Source organism: Nanorana parkeri, unplaced genomic scaffold, assembly GCF_000935625.1.
Source record: "Nanorana parkeri isolate BGI_ZX_2015 unplaced genomic scaffold, ASM93562v1 scaffold1528, whole genome shotgun sequence".
Lineage (NCBI taxonomy): Eukaryota > Metazoa > Chordata > Amphibia > Anura > Dicroglossidae > Nanorana > Nanorana parkeri.
In genome coordinates, this window is record NW_017307796.1 from 243,984 (window position 1) to 261,952 (window position 17,969).

Consider the following 17,969-nt stretch of genomic DNA (forward strand, 5'->3'; position numbering starts at 1 on the left):
GCAAATCTGTCTTGAGAGAAATATGAAGGCTTCCATAGCTTAGCACATGGGAGCTCTCAACACTAGACAATTCTTATGGACAGAATGGTCTTCCCATTTTACACTAAAGGAGAAGCTTCATAAATATGAACTAACAGAAGAGGTGAAGTTTGTGCTTTACTTTTTTGGCCTGTGTCTCATCTGTTCGTGTGTCAGACATATAAAACAGTAATAAAACAGTGTAAGGAGCAGAGTGCTAATTGCAAGTACTCTACTCAATTAAAATATTGGATAGGGATGAGTAAAATTGAAAAATAGCAAACAAGTAAAAAAATATAAAACAGCAGTACACAAATAGGATCCAATACACAGATACAAAAATCACTACCAGAAACAAAGCTTTTTTCAAGCAACGTTTGCCTAAGCAGAATTGGACTGGTGCATCCTCAATAATGTAAATTCTTACTCACTGCTGTGAGTAAGAATTTACATTACTGCATTTACTCACTGCATTACTCACTGCATTTTTTCTTAGCACTTTGCTGAGGTGACTAAGCAGGATTTAAAATAAACCTTGAGGAGCTGCCACTGCTGACCTCCTTATAAACTGTTAGCTGACAGGCTGCTATGTTGATCCACTAGATTGAATGTCAATGACTTTATATGAACTGAAAACAAGTATACAGATCAGGTAAGATGTAGAAAAGCCAGAAGTTCATATTTGAATATTTGTTCCGGGTCAGTCATTGGCAGCACTGGAGCAAAAAGATGAGCAAAATAGGCAACTAGCATTTTAAGAAGAGGACAACAATGCCTTAGTGCTTAACTGCCGAGATACATTCTCTTGTGAGTCCATGGAGGAGAACGAAGCTTTGACACCCTGGACTTCACAAAAAGTGGGTTGAATGAAATGGGGTGCCAGTCTTCTCCACAGACACATACCATGAGGTGAGTATAGCAACTGGAGCTGTTTTTTTTTTATTATTTTGAGCCAAAGGGGAATCCATGTTTAGTTAATATTCCCATGCTGGAATTGACTTTAAGCCAGGAAATAGTTTTTTTTGCAAGCAAAGTTTACTTGCCAAAATCATTCTGCTCTGCTGCACCAAACTTTAAATTCATTACCTTGTTTTAAATAAAACTGTTTAATTAGCTGTTTTAATTTTATTTATTTTAGTTTTAATTTGATTAATTATTTATAATTCCTGAAAAAAGATCCATATTACTATTAATTATACATGCAAATTATCATTTTAACATCACTAATATTTCATTTGGAAATAGAAATACTTGATACAGAGTCCACTTGTCCACCTTTGCCCAGTCACTAAATCCCATTCACAGCCACTGGCGGCAAGACAAATATAAGCATACTTTAATAGCAGGCCAGATTATATATAGTGCTTTGCATTCCAGTAACAATGTTAAAATGTATTCCTATTTGGCTCGGCTGCTGCCAGTGTCATTCCACATAAGCAATCACTTTGCAGATGCCATCCTAAAATAACAAACCTTTAACTGAAATGACTTATTAATGGTGGCTTTAGCTGCACATCTTACCTGCCAAATACAGACTCCTGCTGCTTTATTAGAGATGTTTCCTGCCAATATTAGATGGTATTTTTATTGCTATTAATTATATAGATATTCATATTTTTACAAGGATTAATTATGACATCTTACATTTTTATTAGTACTTTTACATGGGTTCCCGTATTGGCTAAAGCGAAGCTGGTAACTGTTTGAAATTATTGTTTTTGCAGACTTTCATTTTACAGTTTACATGTAAATGGTACAGCACATCCATGCTTTATATCACTCATGGTACCTGGCACACTTTGGACTATGCTCTGTTTTCTAGAATATTGAAACACTCTCACTGGGGTATACCAGCACCTAGTAAAGACTGTACAAGTCTGGACACAAGACCACACAAATTGGAAGAGTTTTGTTTTCACAAGCTTGCATTACAGCATAGGCAGAGAGCATATTAAAATTCACATTTAACTTTGAAGTAACCTTGTCTCTACCTTGTACCTTGACAGCTCACCACAAGCTGGCAAACTGTATTTGGTGTACTGGTCTACTGCAGAAATCTGAGACTCCTAAACAAACATATATGAGTACTGCAATTTTGCCAGAAAATCAACACTTCCACTTGAAGGGCCCCCTTATGATGTTTTCATATCTGTATATTATATAATCATACTGAATTATTATTGTAATGTTCCCTTCTAGTGGTGCTACAAGGGTCACTGTATGTGGAGAACCACTAACCAAGTCAAACAAGATGGCAACTGGGGAGCATGGTCAAAATTTGGATCCTGTTCAAGAACTTGTGGGATTGGTGTCCGATTTAGAACACGACAGTGCAATAGTCCAATGTAAGGATATATCTGAATTTAAAGCATGACCTACATAACTTTTATAAGAATGATTTTATGGTTCACCTTTTCCCCTTTTATTGTAGCAATTCCTATTTATTACACATGACCCTGTTGCTCAATTATGGAAGAGTATCTGTCAAATGTAAATCTTGACATCAACATGTTTTCTAAGCATGTTTTCATGGATTAGAGTATCTTCTTTTTGTGTACCATTTTTATTGGTTACACTTGATTCCCATGTTCAATTATGTAAGGGTCTCTTTCACATTTAAACCTTGTCAGCAACATGTTTTCTAAGGTTTCTTCTATAGTTCAGTTTTTCTCTTTTTTGTTACATTCCCATTGCTTACATCTGATACCTGTGTCCATTAATGGAATGGTTTCCAGAGAGGGTTGATTTTCAGTTAGCTTAGAAACCTTTTTTAAGAGGTTCAGCACTCCAAAATTTGGCCAAAAGTAGTACTGTTTTTGTATTTCATATTCTGGTCTTGCATATACTGCTATTTCCATAATGTGACATCCTGTACCAATTTTAACTACTTAATGTAATGACGTGCATATACACTTTGGGTTTTTAGTGTTTCAATTACTTTATTCTTGCTAATCCTATTCCAACTGAACTAATAGGTTTCACCTCTATCTTGTGTCACTATCTAAATGCAGCTCATTCAGTTTGCAAGCAAAAGCAATTTTATTTGAGGTATAAAATTAACCAATACATTAATCCGCATATAGTTTAGCTCGCATTGAGAAATGCACAGATTCATGAAGTATGAATTAAATTAGCCTGAAAATACACACATTAAATATGTAAATCCATTAAGAGCTATTAATTAGTATGAAGCCGATATCTCTGGCTTAAATTAATACATCTATTTGCAGACATTGAAGGTAAGCGTATATAATTAAGTTTTAATAAGTATTTGATAAACAAACTTAGGTCTCTAACTACCCCAATGTGTGCATGTTACTACAGCAGAACTAAAAATAGATGTGGCTGCCACATTTCCCATAAGCTTTCACATGCACAGTTTTCATCAAGTGCATAAATTGTCAGTTTAGTAAAGATCCTCATGATCTTTTTACATATTGGGATTGATTTACTAAAGCAAAAAAAAATTAAAAAAATATACCATTAGGGTACACTTAGATTAAGGGCCACGATATGTGAGGATGTCCAAGCATCAACGAACCTATCAAGCTGAGTGTTGTTCAATGTATGGTGTTGAATATCCAGATAATGTTGTCTTGTGCCCTTGTTCCTGTAAGGTAAACCACAGAATGTGCACACTAACGTTGTGCTAAAAAATAAACTGAAATACTGAAACAAAAACAAAATACTAAAGTGACCGGTTTGCCGTGCACTTTTCATTCAGTGTCGAGGTAAACGGTATTTCCAAAATTCCTGTACCCTATGCTGTTATAGAAGAAAGGCAGCATTTGTGCGGGTATTTATTGCTGGAATCTCTATTCTAAGTGACATTGTTGACCTGCTTTTGAAAATGTTAGTTACCTTACTGTCTATTGTCTACTGTCTGTCTGTTTTTTCTCTTTGACATTAACCATGAACAGGAATGCATCCAGAAAACTAAGGCCAGATATAGCTAGATATTAACAGCTTGATTTTCAGCCAATGTCTGCTAGAGCTGCTGAAATTCAAGCCATACCTGACCCTATGGCTTGAATCTGCCATAGCAGCATCTGCCTGGACAAGTTTTGATTGAAAAATGGAAGGAGGAGGGCAGAAAATTGTCAGCTGGGCAGCAAAAACATCCCATCATATGCAGTCAAGGTTCAGGTATTCATGCAGTTGGGTGTCAGCTGTCTAAATATAACAGCCAGCAGATGGGATTTCTCCATCCACTCTGTTTAGAGTGGATGTAGGAATTGAGTGATTTATTTTGTTCAGCCTGCAGTCCTAAAGAAAATAAATCTACAAGTGTATTGCTAGCTTTAGAGTGAAGTCACAACTCCTGATTTGCTTACCTGTTCCACATTAGTAACTCGGAAAGCACTGGAAACAGGGGATCAGAATGAGACATGAAGCTGTCATTTTTCAGATAAAACAGTTACAGCATTAAATAAGCTTTAAAACAAGATGCAATTGACCTCTCTGCTGCTGCAACTCTGGAGCATTTCAGTTTAAATTTTTTTTTAAATGTTTGGCCTTTAGTATTCCTGTGACTCCAAAGGTCAGTGTGTCATTGTTTTGAGCCATTGGAAACCTTACTGAATAGGAGCCTTTTGAATTATCATTTTTATCAATAAATGGAAATTATCATGGGGTCCCATTTAGTGTCAGAATACACAGGTTTTACACTTGGGCTCTAGAAGTATACTTAGATCTTAATTTCCCAAATTCTCCAAGCTAATGTCAACTACACTAGAATGTAGTTTAAAAGAGGATCAACTTTTGGTTACAGTGAAACTTTCCTAATATTAATGTAATTATGTGAAAATGATATTTCAAGAAAAGTATTTACACAAAAATGTTGCTGCATTCTTAACTTTTGCAATTGTTATTGTTGTAGCACAATATATCTCTGATCATGTCCTTTGTTTTTCTTAGGCCAGTGAATGGGGGCCAAGACTGTGTTGGATTGAATTATGAGTATCAGTTGTGTAACACTGAAGAATGTCCTAAGCACTTCGAAGACTTCAGAGCACAGCAATGTCAGCAGAAGAACTCCCACTTTGAATTTCAGAATTTAAAACATAATTGGCTTCCGTATGAACATCCTGATTGTAAGTAAATGTTTTATTTTTGAGAACATTAGACTGTATTAACAGCAGTAGTTGTATACATTGTGGAGAACAAATATTTTTCAAGTAAATTATAATGGTAACCAAGAGGGAGGTGTAACCACACTCACTCCATTACAGTACCAATTCATACTATTCATCCTGCATGGCATCAGCTAATTTATTTGGTCCTGATTCCTTCAGCCACAGTGAAAGTTAAGGCATGCTAAATAGTGCGTAAGGCATACTAAAAGTATGTAAATGCTGACAATAAATCCACTTTAGCATGCCCTACATATTCTTTAGAGTGCCTTAAATGTTATTGCAGCTTGAGGAATCAACGACTTTCTATTGCAGTGTCCAGGACAGATGTGATAAAACTGTTTCTACTGTTGTCTGGGCATGTAGCAACAAAGCAGCCATATCTGTGAAACTGTAGTACCCTTTTTGCTGGGTATTAGCTGTCATGGTGTACTCAGTCCAAAAATGTCATGAATGGCTCAGTCCACAAATTTGGCAAATAAATGCTATTTTTGTTTCATAAAAGTGACCAAGCTTTTCATATTATTGTTTGGGGCCCAGAGAGGCTCTGTATCCATGGCCCACACTATAAAGGGTGTGGCTTCTTCTCAGTATGTAATTAATGGAAACTAGTCACAACTAGGCTTATGTAAGAATCTTACCATTGAGTCTTAAAGCCCATTTTGACCTTTGTAAGTGATTAGCATTTATTGTGGTAATGTAGAGGTGCAGTGATGTGTATGTGTGTACATTTTTGTGACTCACATTCCTGGCTTTCTTAATTTTTTTATGGTCCTTTTTAGGGATGCACAGATACTTTTCAAGTACCAGTGCAGATACTTGGCATTTTCATGAGAACTACCAGGGTTGCAGTAGTTGCAGCTGGGACCTGGTTCTGGCACTCCACCACTGTCCGGAAATCATTAGTCGATATTGTTTTAGAAAAACTGTCACATGACAATAAACAAAAATGTATCAGTACTCGTACTTGTAAGTACTCGGCAAGTACCAGTACTCGTACTCGCAAAACTGGTATCTGTGCATCCCTTTATTTATATTTATAAAAACAAAATCGTACATTAAAACAGAGATGTACAAATCCCAGGAGCTCCGCGTGCTCCTTACAAATGACAGCTGCCTCCTACCTTTTTACTTTTTCTTTAGTCTAGTCTTGGAGCTCAAAAGTATCGGTACATGTACTCGTACTTGTACCGAGTACTGTACTTGGTATCTGTTCAACCCTAGTCCTTTTAGTAAGCCTGAGTCCTACAAATTGAAACTTTTCTCCACCTGAAACAGTCTGACACTGGGGTTGGATTATAAAGCAGCTGACCCTCTCCCTTTGAGTCATTGTAACAAGATCACTGCACACAGTTCTGCCTTTCCAGGTCACAATACACTATCCAGTGGGGTTGCCAATATGAGTACTAATAAATAAGGGGAGAGAGCTCAGAGAGAGAGAGTGTTAATTTACACTGACTACTTGCAAAGCACAGAGATGTCCATTTCAAAAGTAGCCATAAGGAGATGAAGAGAACAAAGAAAAAAGTATGTAATGTGTTCACATTTAGCAACTGCATCTGCCTGCTTCATGTACACTCAGTATACATTGCTGGCTTATGTTTTTAAAAAAATACCTCCACAAAGGTGGAAATGGGCTTGAAATCATTGTCATTTTGCAGACTTACCTATGAAATATTATTTTTACTTTTTTAGATTGTTTAAGGAAGACTCATGCAGCTGGAGGTCAGAGATGAGAGGTTACTTGAGGTCTGACCATTGCTGCCATGTCAACTGCCTTAAGGCATACTAACAATATGGCGGTATTTCTTAATGAATTTGTTGCAGCCATTGCACCAAAATGTTAAAGTGTCACACATAAAAACTAACTGAATTTGCTGCACACTTTGGAAAAGGTTGTGCAGCTTTCTTGAATTTACTGCAGGACTTTCTGATATGACCATAATGGCAGAAAAGTGTTGCAACTCCTTTACCGCCCTCAGAGCATTTTATCAGCATGTGGTCAGTTTGCAGAGCAGCAACTGTCAGCCTTCAAAGCCCCTTTCCACTTCTGTGGATGTATTTTTAAAAAAATCACAAAGTGTCCATGAAGCAGGCACACTCAGTTGCTATATATGAATACAGCAACGTACATTTTTTCTTAGATTTACTATTCATATCCTCATGGAAATGGCCGCCTCTGTGTTTTGCAAACAATGTGTGTATATTACAAGTGACCTCCTATTTATATAGTATTTATAGTGGCAACTCCCCCGGACAGTGTATTGTGTGTAAAGGCAGAGCTGGTGTTTAGTGATCATGTTATACAGAACCATAGGGAGGGGATCAGCTGTTTACAGCCTGCTTTACAATCTGACCCCGGTCTCAGACTGAGTTTCTGGTGGAGAAAATGTTCAATTTGTAGGATTCAGGCTTAATAAAAAGCTCATAAAAAATGAAGAAAACCTGCAATGTGAGTGATGAAAATGTGCACATATATTCATCATCACTGCACCTCCACATCTCTACGTTACCACAATAAATGCTAATTACTGACAAAGGTGGAAATGGCAACACCTCAAGTATAACTTCCAGGATCTTTTCACAAAGTAAGTTACACTATGTCAAATATAGAATTTTTGTAGGTAAACCAGCATATTTATGATAATTTGAGACCGCATATTTAGATTCTTGCATAAGTCAAACCATGATCAGTTCTTTTTAAACAATGCTCTATTCAGCAGTTCAGTCTTACAGCCTCTACTGCCTAGTGAGATTATCAGATAGTAGTGCAGATCCAAGCTATTCTTTATAATATACACAGAATAAGGATTACCAGCTGGCACAACATTATGCATCTATTTTAATTTGCTTCTGGTAGCCTGTAATCAATCAATTAAATGTAAAGCTCTGTTCGATTTAGTAGTTAATCTTCATAAAACAAACAGCTATTCACATGATTAATATTAAACACGTGTTTTAATGCTATTTTATATACATTTTACATGTATGTAAAGGTAAAACATTTTTTAGGTTTAGACAGGTTGGCGGATTTAAAGTTTTTTTTTTGTTTGTTTGTTTTTTGCTGTCTATGCTTCTACTGTGTCCTGCTGGGGAGATCCACCCCTCTATTTGGCATGGTGAACATTGCTACCAAAAGAGAAAGGGATTGGAAATCCAACATTTTATAGCTGTAACCTGAGTATGAGGTGAGGGTGAAGGTATTTTCCCTCTCTTTGGGGAGATTTCCTCTCATTTCCTGTTGCATCTCCAAAACAGGAAGCAAAGTGAAATCTTTACAGCAGAAAACAAACAACAACAACAAACAAAAAAAAATCTGATGGCGGTTTAATCCTTCCCTACTCTATCCAAAATGAAAAAAAAAAGTTTTGGCTATGCATAAACTTTAACAGTTTGAGCAACTTTCAAGTATAACAACTGTAAACCAAAAGGCGGAGACAATTTTGTGATATATTGTGTCTTCCTGTGATTTAAGTGCTTCCTATTTTGTGATTTAAACGCTGCTCCCTGCATGAGAAATCTACCCAAATAGTTAAAACAGGTCAGGGAATTTGTCTGGAAACTTAAGTTATCATAATATTTGTTTAAACATACCATAGACTTAGAAGTAAAACAAAGCTAAGTTGGTATAACAAATGGATTATAATGCGAGAATGGAGGGGGGTTAACCTTTTTACATAGCTGAGTTTATCTTACTATCCATTTTTTGGGAGTATAACTAAATGACTACTTATTAACTACAAAGTAGTTACGTATTATTTGTCTTATTTATTGAGTTAATGATTTGCAGAATTTGGAAAAAAATCCAACTGTGCCGTTTTTTCCATGCTATTTGAAACAGAGCTTTTTATCCAGATTTATTATGATGATTACATGAAAGAATCAGTCCAAATCTGAGATTCTGTCTAGGGGACCCTGGGTGGAAGGTCCTTGTACTGTATATTCCTGTTATAAAAGACAGTAACATCCAGTATTAGGCGATCATGATCATTGTGTTATTTTAAGTGAGACTCCAAGATAGGGGGCAAGCTTGGAAATACAGAGAGGAAATGTACCACTGGAGTCTTTAAAGAAGAACTCCCGGCAAAATTTTTATTAACCAAAAATGTTTTATTATTTTTTTATTACACAAGCACTTAACATGTGCAGTGTGGGGGTAACCCCAGTGCAAGGTTCTTTAAGAGTTATAATAAACGTGTGCATTATTCAACCTGCTCAGTTACACTAGTTACTGAAATATCAGTTTTGAGTGCTATGATTCCTGTTTAGTTGAAAATCCAGTATTTTTCCATTCTGATGCTGTACTGTATTGGCACTGTAGGACAGTACTTAGTGGATACAGATGCGACAATAGCCAGGACACTTGCTTAGGAGATTATGCATATTTTGTCATGAGTAGTGTTGGGCTCGATGTTCGAGTCGACCAAGAGTTCGGCTTGAACATCGCTAGTTCATGTGTTCTGCGATTCCTTGTAAAGCCCTAATCCCAGGTCAGGTGCAAGACTTTGCCCAATCACGGCACAGTGCACTTTGAGAGCCATGGCCCACCTGTCAGGTGCCGTACAACTATAAACAGTTGTGGCCAACTCAAAGAGGTGGTGTCTCTTTTCAAGGCTACAGAGTGATACCACAAGGCGAAGTTAATTACATCCCTGGGACCTCTAGTTGTCCTTTGACGTTCCCCTATGAGATATTAACTAGACTAACCCATGCTATGCTCTTCTTACCCCTTGCAGTCAGATTTATTTACGTGCATGTTGCTCTACGGTTTCGATAGTGAATGTGATGCTTGTAGCTATACCTACTATTTTGTTGACGTTTACCTGCATAGCACCTCTGCGGTTTCTCATTACTGTGAACTTGTAATACTTGCGGCAAATCTGCCTGTTTTCTAATGTTGGAAAACTTTCAATAAAAATTAAATGCGAAAAAAATTCCTGCGATTATCGTACGATTATCGCAAGGTGTGTGGGCACCTTAAGGGTACATGTCTAATATCTCTACCAATACGAGCTTTAACATTTTTAGCAGCATATTTTGTGGAACTTTACAAGTGGTAATACAGCACAGACAGCTTTATTGTTTTTTTCCCAGTAAAAAAAGTTAAAGCTTATGTAAACGCTAACAATCAAACCCTCTTATTTGCTTCCTTTTGGTCTGGTAAATATACCATTGAGCGTGTTTTGTAATAGCTGTTTGATAAATGCAAAAAATACCTGTCCGGAATTCAGGATATGGTGTCCTGTTTACAATTCCAGTGTTATCTCAGTTCCAGTTCTTTTCATAGATGACTATTTATTATAGGTATTTATATAGTGCCAACAATTTACACAGCACTTTACATCAGTCCCTGCCCTCAATGAGCCTACAATCTAAGGTCCCTACCCCAAATGCATACATACCAGGACTGATTTAGACAGGAGCCAATTAACCTACCAGTATGTCTTTGGAGAGTGGGAGGAAACCAGAGTACCTGAAGGAAACCCATGCAAGCACAGGGAGAATATACAAACTCCTTGTCGCTAGTATCCTGACCAGGATTTGATCCGGGGACCCCTAGTGCTGCAAGTGAAAAGTGCTAACCACTACGCCACTGTGCTGCTACTAAACAATTAGGGGTCTATTCACTAAGCTGCCGAGGGCAGCCGAGTGAATGACCGATCTGAAGTGAAGTGAGCCAAGCACTGTTCGGCTATTCACTTCAGGCTGGTACGGCTGAAATCAGCCGTATATCGGCTGAGATCAGCCGTACATCGAAGTGCAGAAGGAGTTCGACTCAGCCGATCCAACATCTGGATCGGCTGAGCCGAACCTACGGCAGGCTACTCACTGCTGTCCGGGCTATTCTTAAAGATGCCGAACAGCAGTGAGTGAATAGCCGAATGCCACTGAGCGGCATTCGGCTCGGCTGTTCTGCTCGGTCCCTCGGAGGGACCAAGCAGAACAGAAAAAGAGTGAATAAAGTAAAAAAAAGTAAATAGAAAACGATTGTGCGAAGCTAGCAGTGACAGCTAGCTCCGCCCAATAGTTTCCTATTGTCCGGCAGCTCTTCTGCTGTAAAAAAAAAAAAGAAGAAAAAACTCTCCCGGCGCTCTGGGAGCCTCCCGCTCCCGGCCGCCAAGGAGAGAAGCACTGATGTGTCTTTTTTTCTTTAGTCTGACACGATCGATGTCAGAATAAAAAAAATAAAAAAAGAGAAATGTCCCATTGAAAAGCATTGGGACATTACTATTGGCTATTTCAATTTGCAATAGCCAATAGTAAACTAGCATTGTACCCGCCCTCTGCTGCAGTTCCCCATCAGGTCCATCAGCAGAGGGCGGGTACAATGCTAGTTTACTATTGGCTATTGCAAATTGAAATAGCCAATAGTAATGTCCCAATGCTTTTGAATGGGAATTTTTTTTTTTCTCTATTCTGACATCGCTCCGTGTCAGAATAAAGAAAAAAAAGACACAGCAGTGTTTCTCTCCTTGGCGGCCGGGAGCAGGAGACTCCCGGGGCGCCAGGGAGAGTTAGCTGTTTGGAGATCAGTGTCCCTGGTTAGCAGGTAACCAGGGACGCTGATCTCTCTGCAAGTGGCCGGAGCCAGCCGTAAGATCATGCCTGGCTCCGCCCAGCTGTCAGAAGCAGGCTGTCGGCCAGCCAATGGACGGCCGCTCGGCCAGCTTCGGCGTTCAGCACGGCTCAGCCGAGCCGATGCATATGCGTTCGGCTCAGCTGAGTCGGTCGGCCATGAGCGGGAGCTGTACGGGCTATTGTGAATAGCTCGTACAGCACCCCTTCGGTTCTACTGAACCGAAGTGGTCCTGGGGCCGAAGCTAGCCGAAGGATCGGCCGAATCTACGGCCAGATCCTTCGGCAGCTTCGTGAATAGACCCCTTAGTCACTATGTTGTGAAGAGGGGTCGGGTTTACTTAGTTTAACAAAAGACAACAGGGCAGTGCTGACACCACTCCTTCAGTTTCACTTTAAAAAAATGCTGTGTGTTGCCAGTCTACAGCAGCAACCGAAGAGCTGAGTGCATTTTCAGGAATATACACAGGTATTTTTCTGCACTTTAAATGTATTTATTTGGTAAATTAAAAAAAAAACAACATAAAATCTGGCAGGTAAAAGGTGGGCCCTTTTAGCTGAACCTTTAATGCTATCCTTTATTAGACTGGAGAACTTTTTTCTGTGTTGCCAAGCATAAAGTGAACCTGTGCATTGCTCTGGACTACGGTAGCATGGGATTACATTATAGTAAACCAGTGTTTTGCAAGGAAGAGGTCCACTTTAATGCAGCCCTTACATACTTACCTTTCCTCCACTTCTCTGCCATTAAAAAGAACTTGCTGTTTTGCTATAAATGGGAAAACACATAGGGTTGCTTTAAAAAGAACTGAACATATCCTTCCAACAAATAGGAAGTATTAACTATACTAAAATAGCCATGACCATCATGTTATATTTCTAGTCCCCTTCATGGACACTGCAACATACTACTTCTGAATCCTCAGGAACTGTGTCAGTATGGATGTGTTAATAATGCACACGTACAGTGCCTTCAAAAAGCATGCAAATGAATAATTTTGATCAAAGTGTACTCCTCTCAAACTATAAAGAATATGAAAGGCACACTGTAAAGTAATCATTTGTTACCCTTCTATTTATGCAACACTGCAATAATGCAGCAAGGAGACCGGAACTAAGACATGGAGATTTGCTAGGGCTCCTGTTTGCAGGGAGTAGATTAAGTGCACTCCATTGTTGCAGTGCTCAGCCTTTGAATATAATGAAGGGAGGGCTGTACATGTACAGGAGGGTTCCAGTTAGTGATCACTTGATACGGTAGTGTTGTCAAGATTCTACTAAAGATCAATCTCTCAGTAAATGTTTTACCACTATTCTTGTTGTTATAATGATATATTAGCCTTAGTTATTATTTGCACCTATTCTCTTTTTCCAGGGCAGAAATGTTAGCCCAATGTCAGGCTGAACTTCATGACACTGTCCAGGCTTTAAAAGCCCCCATGCTAGTACTTTTATGTATTTTTTACTACTTTGTATTCATCTTACAGCCAATAAAAGATGCCAACTCTACTGCCAGTCCAAACAAACAGGAGATATTGCATCAATGAAGCAGCTTGCGCATGATGGGACCCGCTGCTCCTACAAGGACCCACATAGCATTTGTGTGAGAGGAGAGTGTGTTGTAAGTTTTCCTACATTTTTGTATTTACACTACTGATACAACAAAAGCTGTCCTTGATATTAAGTTCTTGTTTCTATTTCTGTTACACTTCTATGTGCTATAGAATTCCATTCCATCTTCCCTGTGTATGAAATGCTATCTTTAGAGATATTACGCTTGCCATACATGTCAGACATGTACAGGTGAAACTCGAATAATTAGAATATTGTGCAAAAGTAATTGCAGTAAGTGCTGCAAAAGGGGCCCAAACCAATTACTGAGTACATATGCATGCTTGTACTTTTCAGAGGTCGATATTGTTCTATGTACAATCCTTGTTTTATTGATTGCATGTAATAATCTACTTTTTTGATGTTGTGGATTTGGGGTTCTTGGGGTTTTCATGAGCTGTAAGCCATAATCATCACAATTATGACAAATCACGGCTTGAATTATCTTGCTTTGCATGTAATGAGTCTATCTCACATATTAGTTTCACCTTTTAAGTTGCATTAGTGAAATAAATGAACTTTGCACGATATTCTAATTTTTCGAGTTTCACCTGTATTTTGTCAGCATTGGTTGTTCCATTTTCAATGAATGTGATTGTTTACTATTCAGGCAATTATGTTGTGAAGACCAGAACACTCATAGGGATGTGTGGCTCACCACATTTATATATTACACAAATGGATTTTGGTCCAATTGTTTACAAAGGGTAAGATGTAGAAGTGATGTAGTAAGCAGTCTGAAGAACCTATTCACCAAGTTAAATTAATGTCGATGGATTGGTGAACAGGCAGTTTTGGGTTTAGTTTTGGATTTACCTATCACATTTTGTGACCATTCATAACCAAGTGATTCGTTTTTGGTGCACGCTGGAGAACTTTTGATGTGACAGGCAATTTGCCTGCCTGTCCATTAAAAAAATTAAAATAAAATAATAATTATTATTATGAAAATCACTCAGAGAATTAACCCCTTTGATGACAGCTAACAAACACTAAACAGTCATATTCAAACTTTTTAATTTTCTCACTACCGATCTTTCTCATATAGAATTTGTCTGCCTTTCCATCTAAGTTATTATAATTTTTTATTATTAGAAGAAAAAAATGCCGAATCAGAATTTACATGATGACAGCTAACAAACGCTAAACAGTCATATACATGAACAGTTGATAGTAGATATAAATAAAACAATAATTTGCATAGCTTTATCTATTTCAAAAGTGAGAAACAAAATCCCCACATTTCTGGATTTGTGAATTAGTAAAGAGGCATAAATCCAGTTAATAATGTTTTTTTTAATGCTGATTTGCTCCCTCTTTTCTATATTGCAGAAAGTTGGCTGTGACAAGGAAATTGGATCCAATAAAGTAGAAGATAAGTGCGGGGTGTGTGGAGGAGATAATTCTCACTGCAGAACTGTGAAGGGAACATTTACAAGAACACCAAAGAAGACAGGTACGGTCCAGACTTGTATTATGTTTACTATATTGCTAGGACGTTGACCGACTGATATGATAGAACAAGTCAATGGTCACAAAAAAGGCAACTTCTGGGCTTTACAGCTGCGTCAAAACATTACAGTTACTTCATCAACAACTGCATTTACAGCAATGACACAATAAAGTAACGGAATGGATACTGAGGCCTGTCCAAGCCATTGACACTTCATATCAGCCTGAATTTTAATTGGACTCCACTATTATCAAAGCAAGGTGTGGACCCAGAAGTAGCTGTGATGAATGGAGGGAAATAAGTAAGGAGATGAGCATTATATATAGATTATGCTTATCACTACTCCTCCAGCAGACTTTATATGGTTAATGGTGTTTCTCTTTATATAAGTCATTATTTCAGTTTTGTTACCTTATGTATTAGCTTTTGGTAATATTCATTGTTTTAAAATATATGTCTGTGCAAAATTAAAAAAATAAACATAATCAATACATCTCTTCAATACCTGCATTTTCCCCATGTTTTACCCTTTATAAATACAGAAAAATACCCTTAGGAATTCAGTGAGATATTAGGCAGAGCTGACAACACTGTACTTTTGTACGTGCAGCATTTAAAAGAATACAATCAAGCAAGTACATAAAAATACCTGTTGATCTGCCAGAAATCGAGGAAGCTCCTAAGTTCCTATAGTGAGCTGACAACTCTGGCTCTGCTGTACCTGATTCCCAAGCAGTGTTTTCAGCTCTGCTGCTCAGGTATTTTTCTATACTTGCATCATTTAGAAAGAGAATAAATGTGCATGTATTGCAGAGATGTACTGAATGTTTTATGTTTTTTTTTTATTTTGCCTAGACATTTACTTTAAGCCCTGTGCCTTTTATCGCAACATTCTAACATTATTTTACCCTCTTCAATTCAGGGAGTTGCATAGTATCATATGTACTGGCAATACAGTCATTAAACAGTTTAATGGCCTCTTTCAACAGGGAAACAATTAAGCAAGCGGTGCCAAAAAGAAATCAAGTTACTGGAAAATGAAATTTGCAAGTATCCTCTAATGACTTACATTATTTCATTGACTATCACTCTACTTAATATTGCACACACAGTTTAGTCCTAATTACATCTGTAATGGTTCTATTCAAACATGCTAAAGGCATTCAGAATGCATGATAATGCATTCCAAATGCCATGGAGATATGTATCAAATTATGGAGCTTGGGCTAATTTAGGAATTAGTGGTTTCCAATACTACAGGTGAAACTCGAAAAATTAGAATATCGTGCAAAGTTCATTTATTTCACTAATGCAACTTAAAAGGTGAAACTAATATGTGAGATAGACTCATTACATGCAAAGCAAGATAATTCAAGCCGTGATTTGTCATAATTGTGATGATTATGGCTTACAGCTCATGAAAACCCCAAGAACCCCAAATCCACAACATCAAAAAAGTAGATTATTACATGCAATCAATAAAACAAGGATTGTACATAGAACAATATCGACCTCTGAAAAGTACAAGCATGCATATGTACTCAGTACTTGGTTTGGGCCCCTTTTGCAGCACTTACTGCAATTACTTTTGCACAATATTCTAATTATTCGAGTTTCACCTGTATGTTCACTATTTTAAATGTAGGTGCTGGAGGTATTGTGGTCAGAAATCAGGTTTGAGTTAGGATCCTGGGGGTGGTAGGTGCTACTTCCTAACAGTCTGTCATCTTTTTCAGTTGAAGTGGACCTTGCAGCTACTGAACAATGCTCACAGTTCTGAAAGTGCAGATATAAATTTGTGCAAACATAATGCCTGGAAAAAGGACATTAATCTGGTGAGCATACAACCTGTATGTCTGCCCTCCAGGCTGCCTCCAGCTTATGGAAACACAAGTGGACTGATATACACATATTGGACACGTCTATCTGACTCACATGAGAGCTGCATTGGTATAAGGTAGACGCACATGTGACTTTCATTTATTTAATAGCAACGGGTTTTTAGCACCCGTTCTAAAGCCTTCATCACACTAGTTCTTACCATAATACTATCACTAAGGTCTATTCACTAAGACGCCGAAGGATCTAGCCATAGCTTCGGCTGATCCTTCGGCTAGCTTCGGTCCCAGGACCCCTTCGATTGAGTAGAACCGAAGGGCTGCTGTACGGGCCATTCACTACAGCCCGTACAGCTCCCGAAGTCGGCCGAGCGGCTCTGTCGAGCCGAAGGCATATGCATCGGCTCGACTGAGCCGAGGTGAAAGGAGAAGCTAGCCAAAAGGCCGGCCATTGGCTGGCTGGTAGCCTGCTACGGACTGCTGGGCGGAGCCAGCCGTCATCTCACGGCTGGCTCCGACCACTTGCACAGGCAGATCAGTGTCCCTGGTTACCAGATAACCAGGGACACTGATCTCCAGATAGCCCAACTCTCCCGGCCACCCAGGAGAGAGTTACTTTTCCCCTGAAAGTTTTACTCTGCTCGATCGAGCAAGGTAAACCTTTCCCTGCTCTGTTGTTTTTTTTTTCTTTTCTTCTGATATTGGAGCCGTTGGCTGCCATCAGAACAAAAAATAAATAAAATAAGCCTAGGAATGCATAGCTACATTCCTATTGGCTATTTCAATTTGCAATAGCCAATAGCAAACTAGCTATTGCAGCGGCCTTCTGCTGCTGTCAATCAGCAGGGGGGACCTGAAGTTCTCCATCAGGTCCCCTCTAGTGATTGACAGCAGCAGAAGGCCGGTGCAATAGCTAGTTTGCTATTGGCTATTGCAATAGCCAATAGGAATGTAGCTATGCATTCCAGTGCTAATTTTTTTTTGTTCTGATGGCAGCCAACGGCTCCGATATCAGAAGAAAAAAAAAAGACAACAGAGAAGGGAAAGGTTTACTCTGCTCGATCTAGCAGAGTAAACCTTTCCGGGAGACATTTTTTAAAATGTTTTTTATTTTGACGGCAGCAGATCTGCCCATTCCAATAGAAAATAGTTGGGCGGAGCTAGCTGCCACTGCTAGCTCCGCCCAATCGTTTTCTATTCTTTTTTTTCTACTTTTTTAACCATATTTCTATTCTGCTCGATACCACAGATGTATCGAGCAGGATTGCCGAGCCGAATGCCACTCGGCGGCATTCGGCTATTCACTCACTGCTGTTCGGCATCTATGAGAATAGGCCGAAC

At 38.5% G+C, this 17,969-nt stretch overlaps 1 protein-coding gene across 1 annotated transcript in view; it reads left to right on the forward strand.

The window, feature by feature from the left end:
* ADAMTS3 (ADAM metallopeptidase with thrombospondin type 1 motif 3) overlaps positions 1–17,969 on the forward strand; it is a 191,400-nt gene that overhangs the window by 117,320 nt on the left and 56,111 nt on the right. The window contains exons 13-16 of the mRNA XM_018570395.1: positions 2,218–2,363; positions 4,936–5,111; positions 13,214–13,347; positions 14,670–14,793. Of these exons, the coding sequence (XP_018425897.1) occupies positions 2,218–2,363; positions 4,936–5,111; positions 13,214–13,347; positions 14,670–14,793 (580 nt within the window). The remainder of the gene's footprint in view (positions 1–2,217; positions 2,364–4,935; positions 5,112–13,213; positions 13,348–14,669; positions 14,794–17,969) is intronic.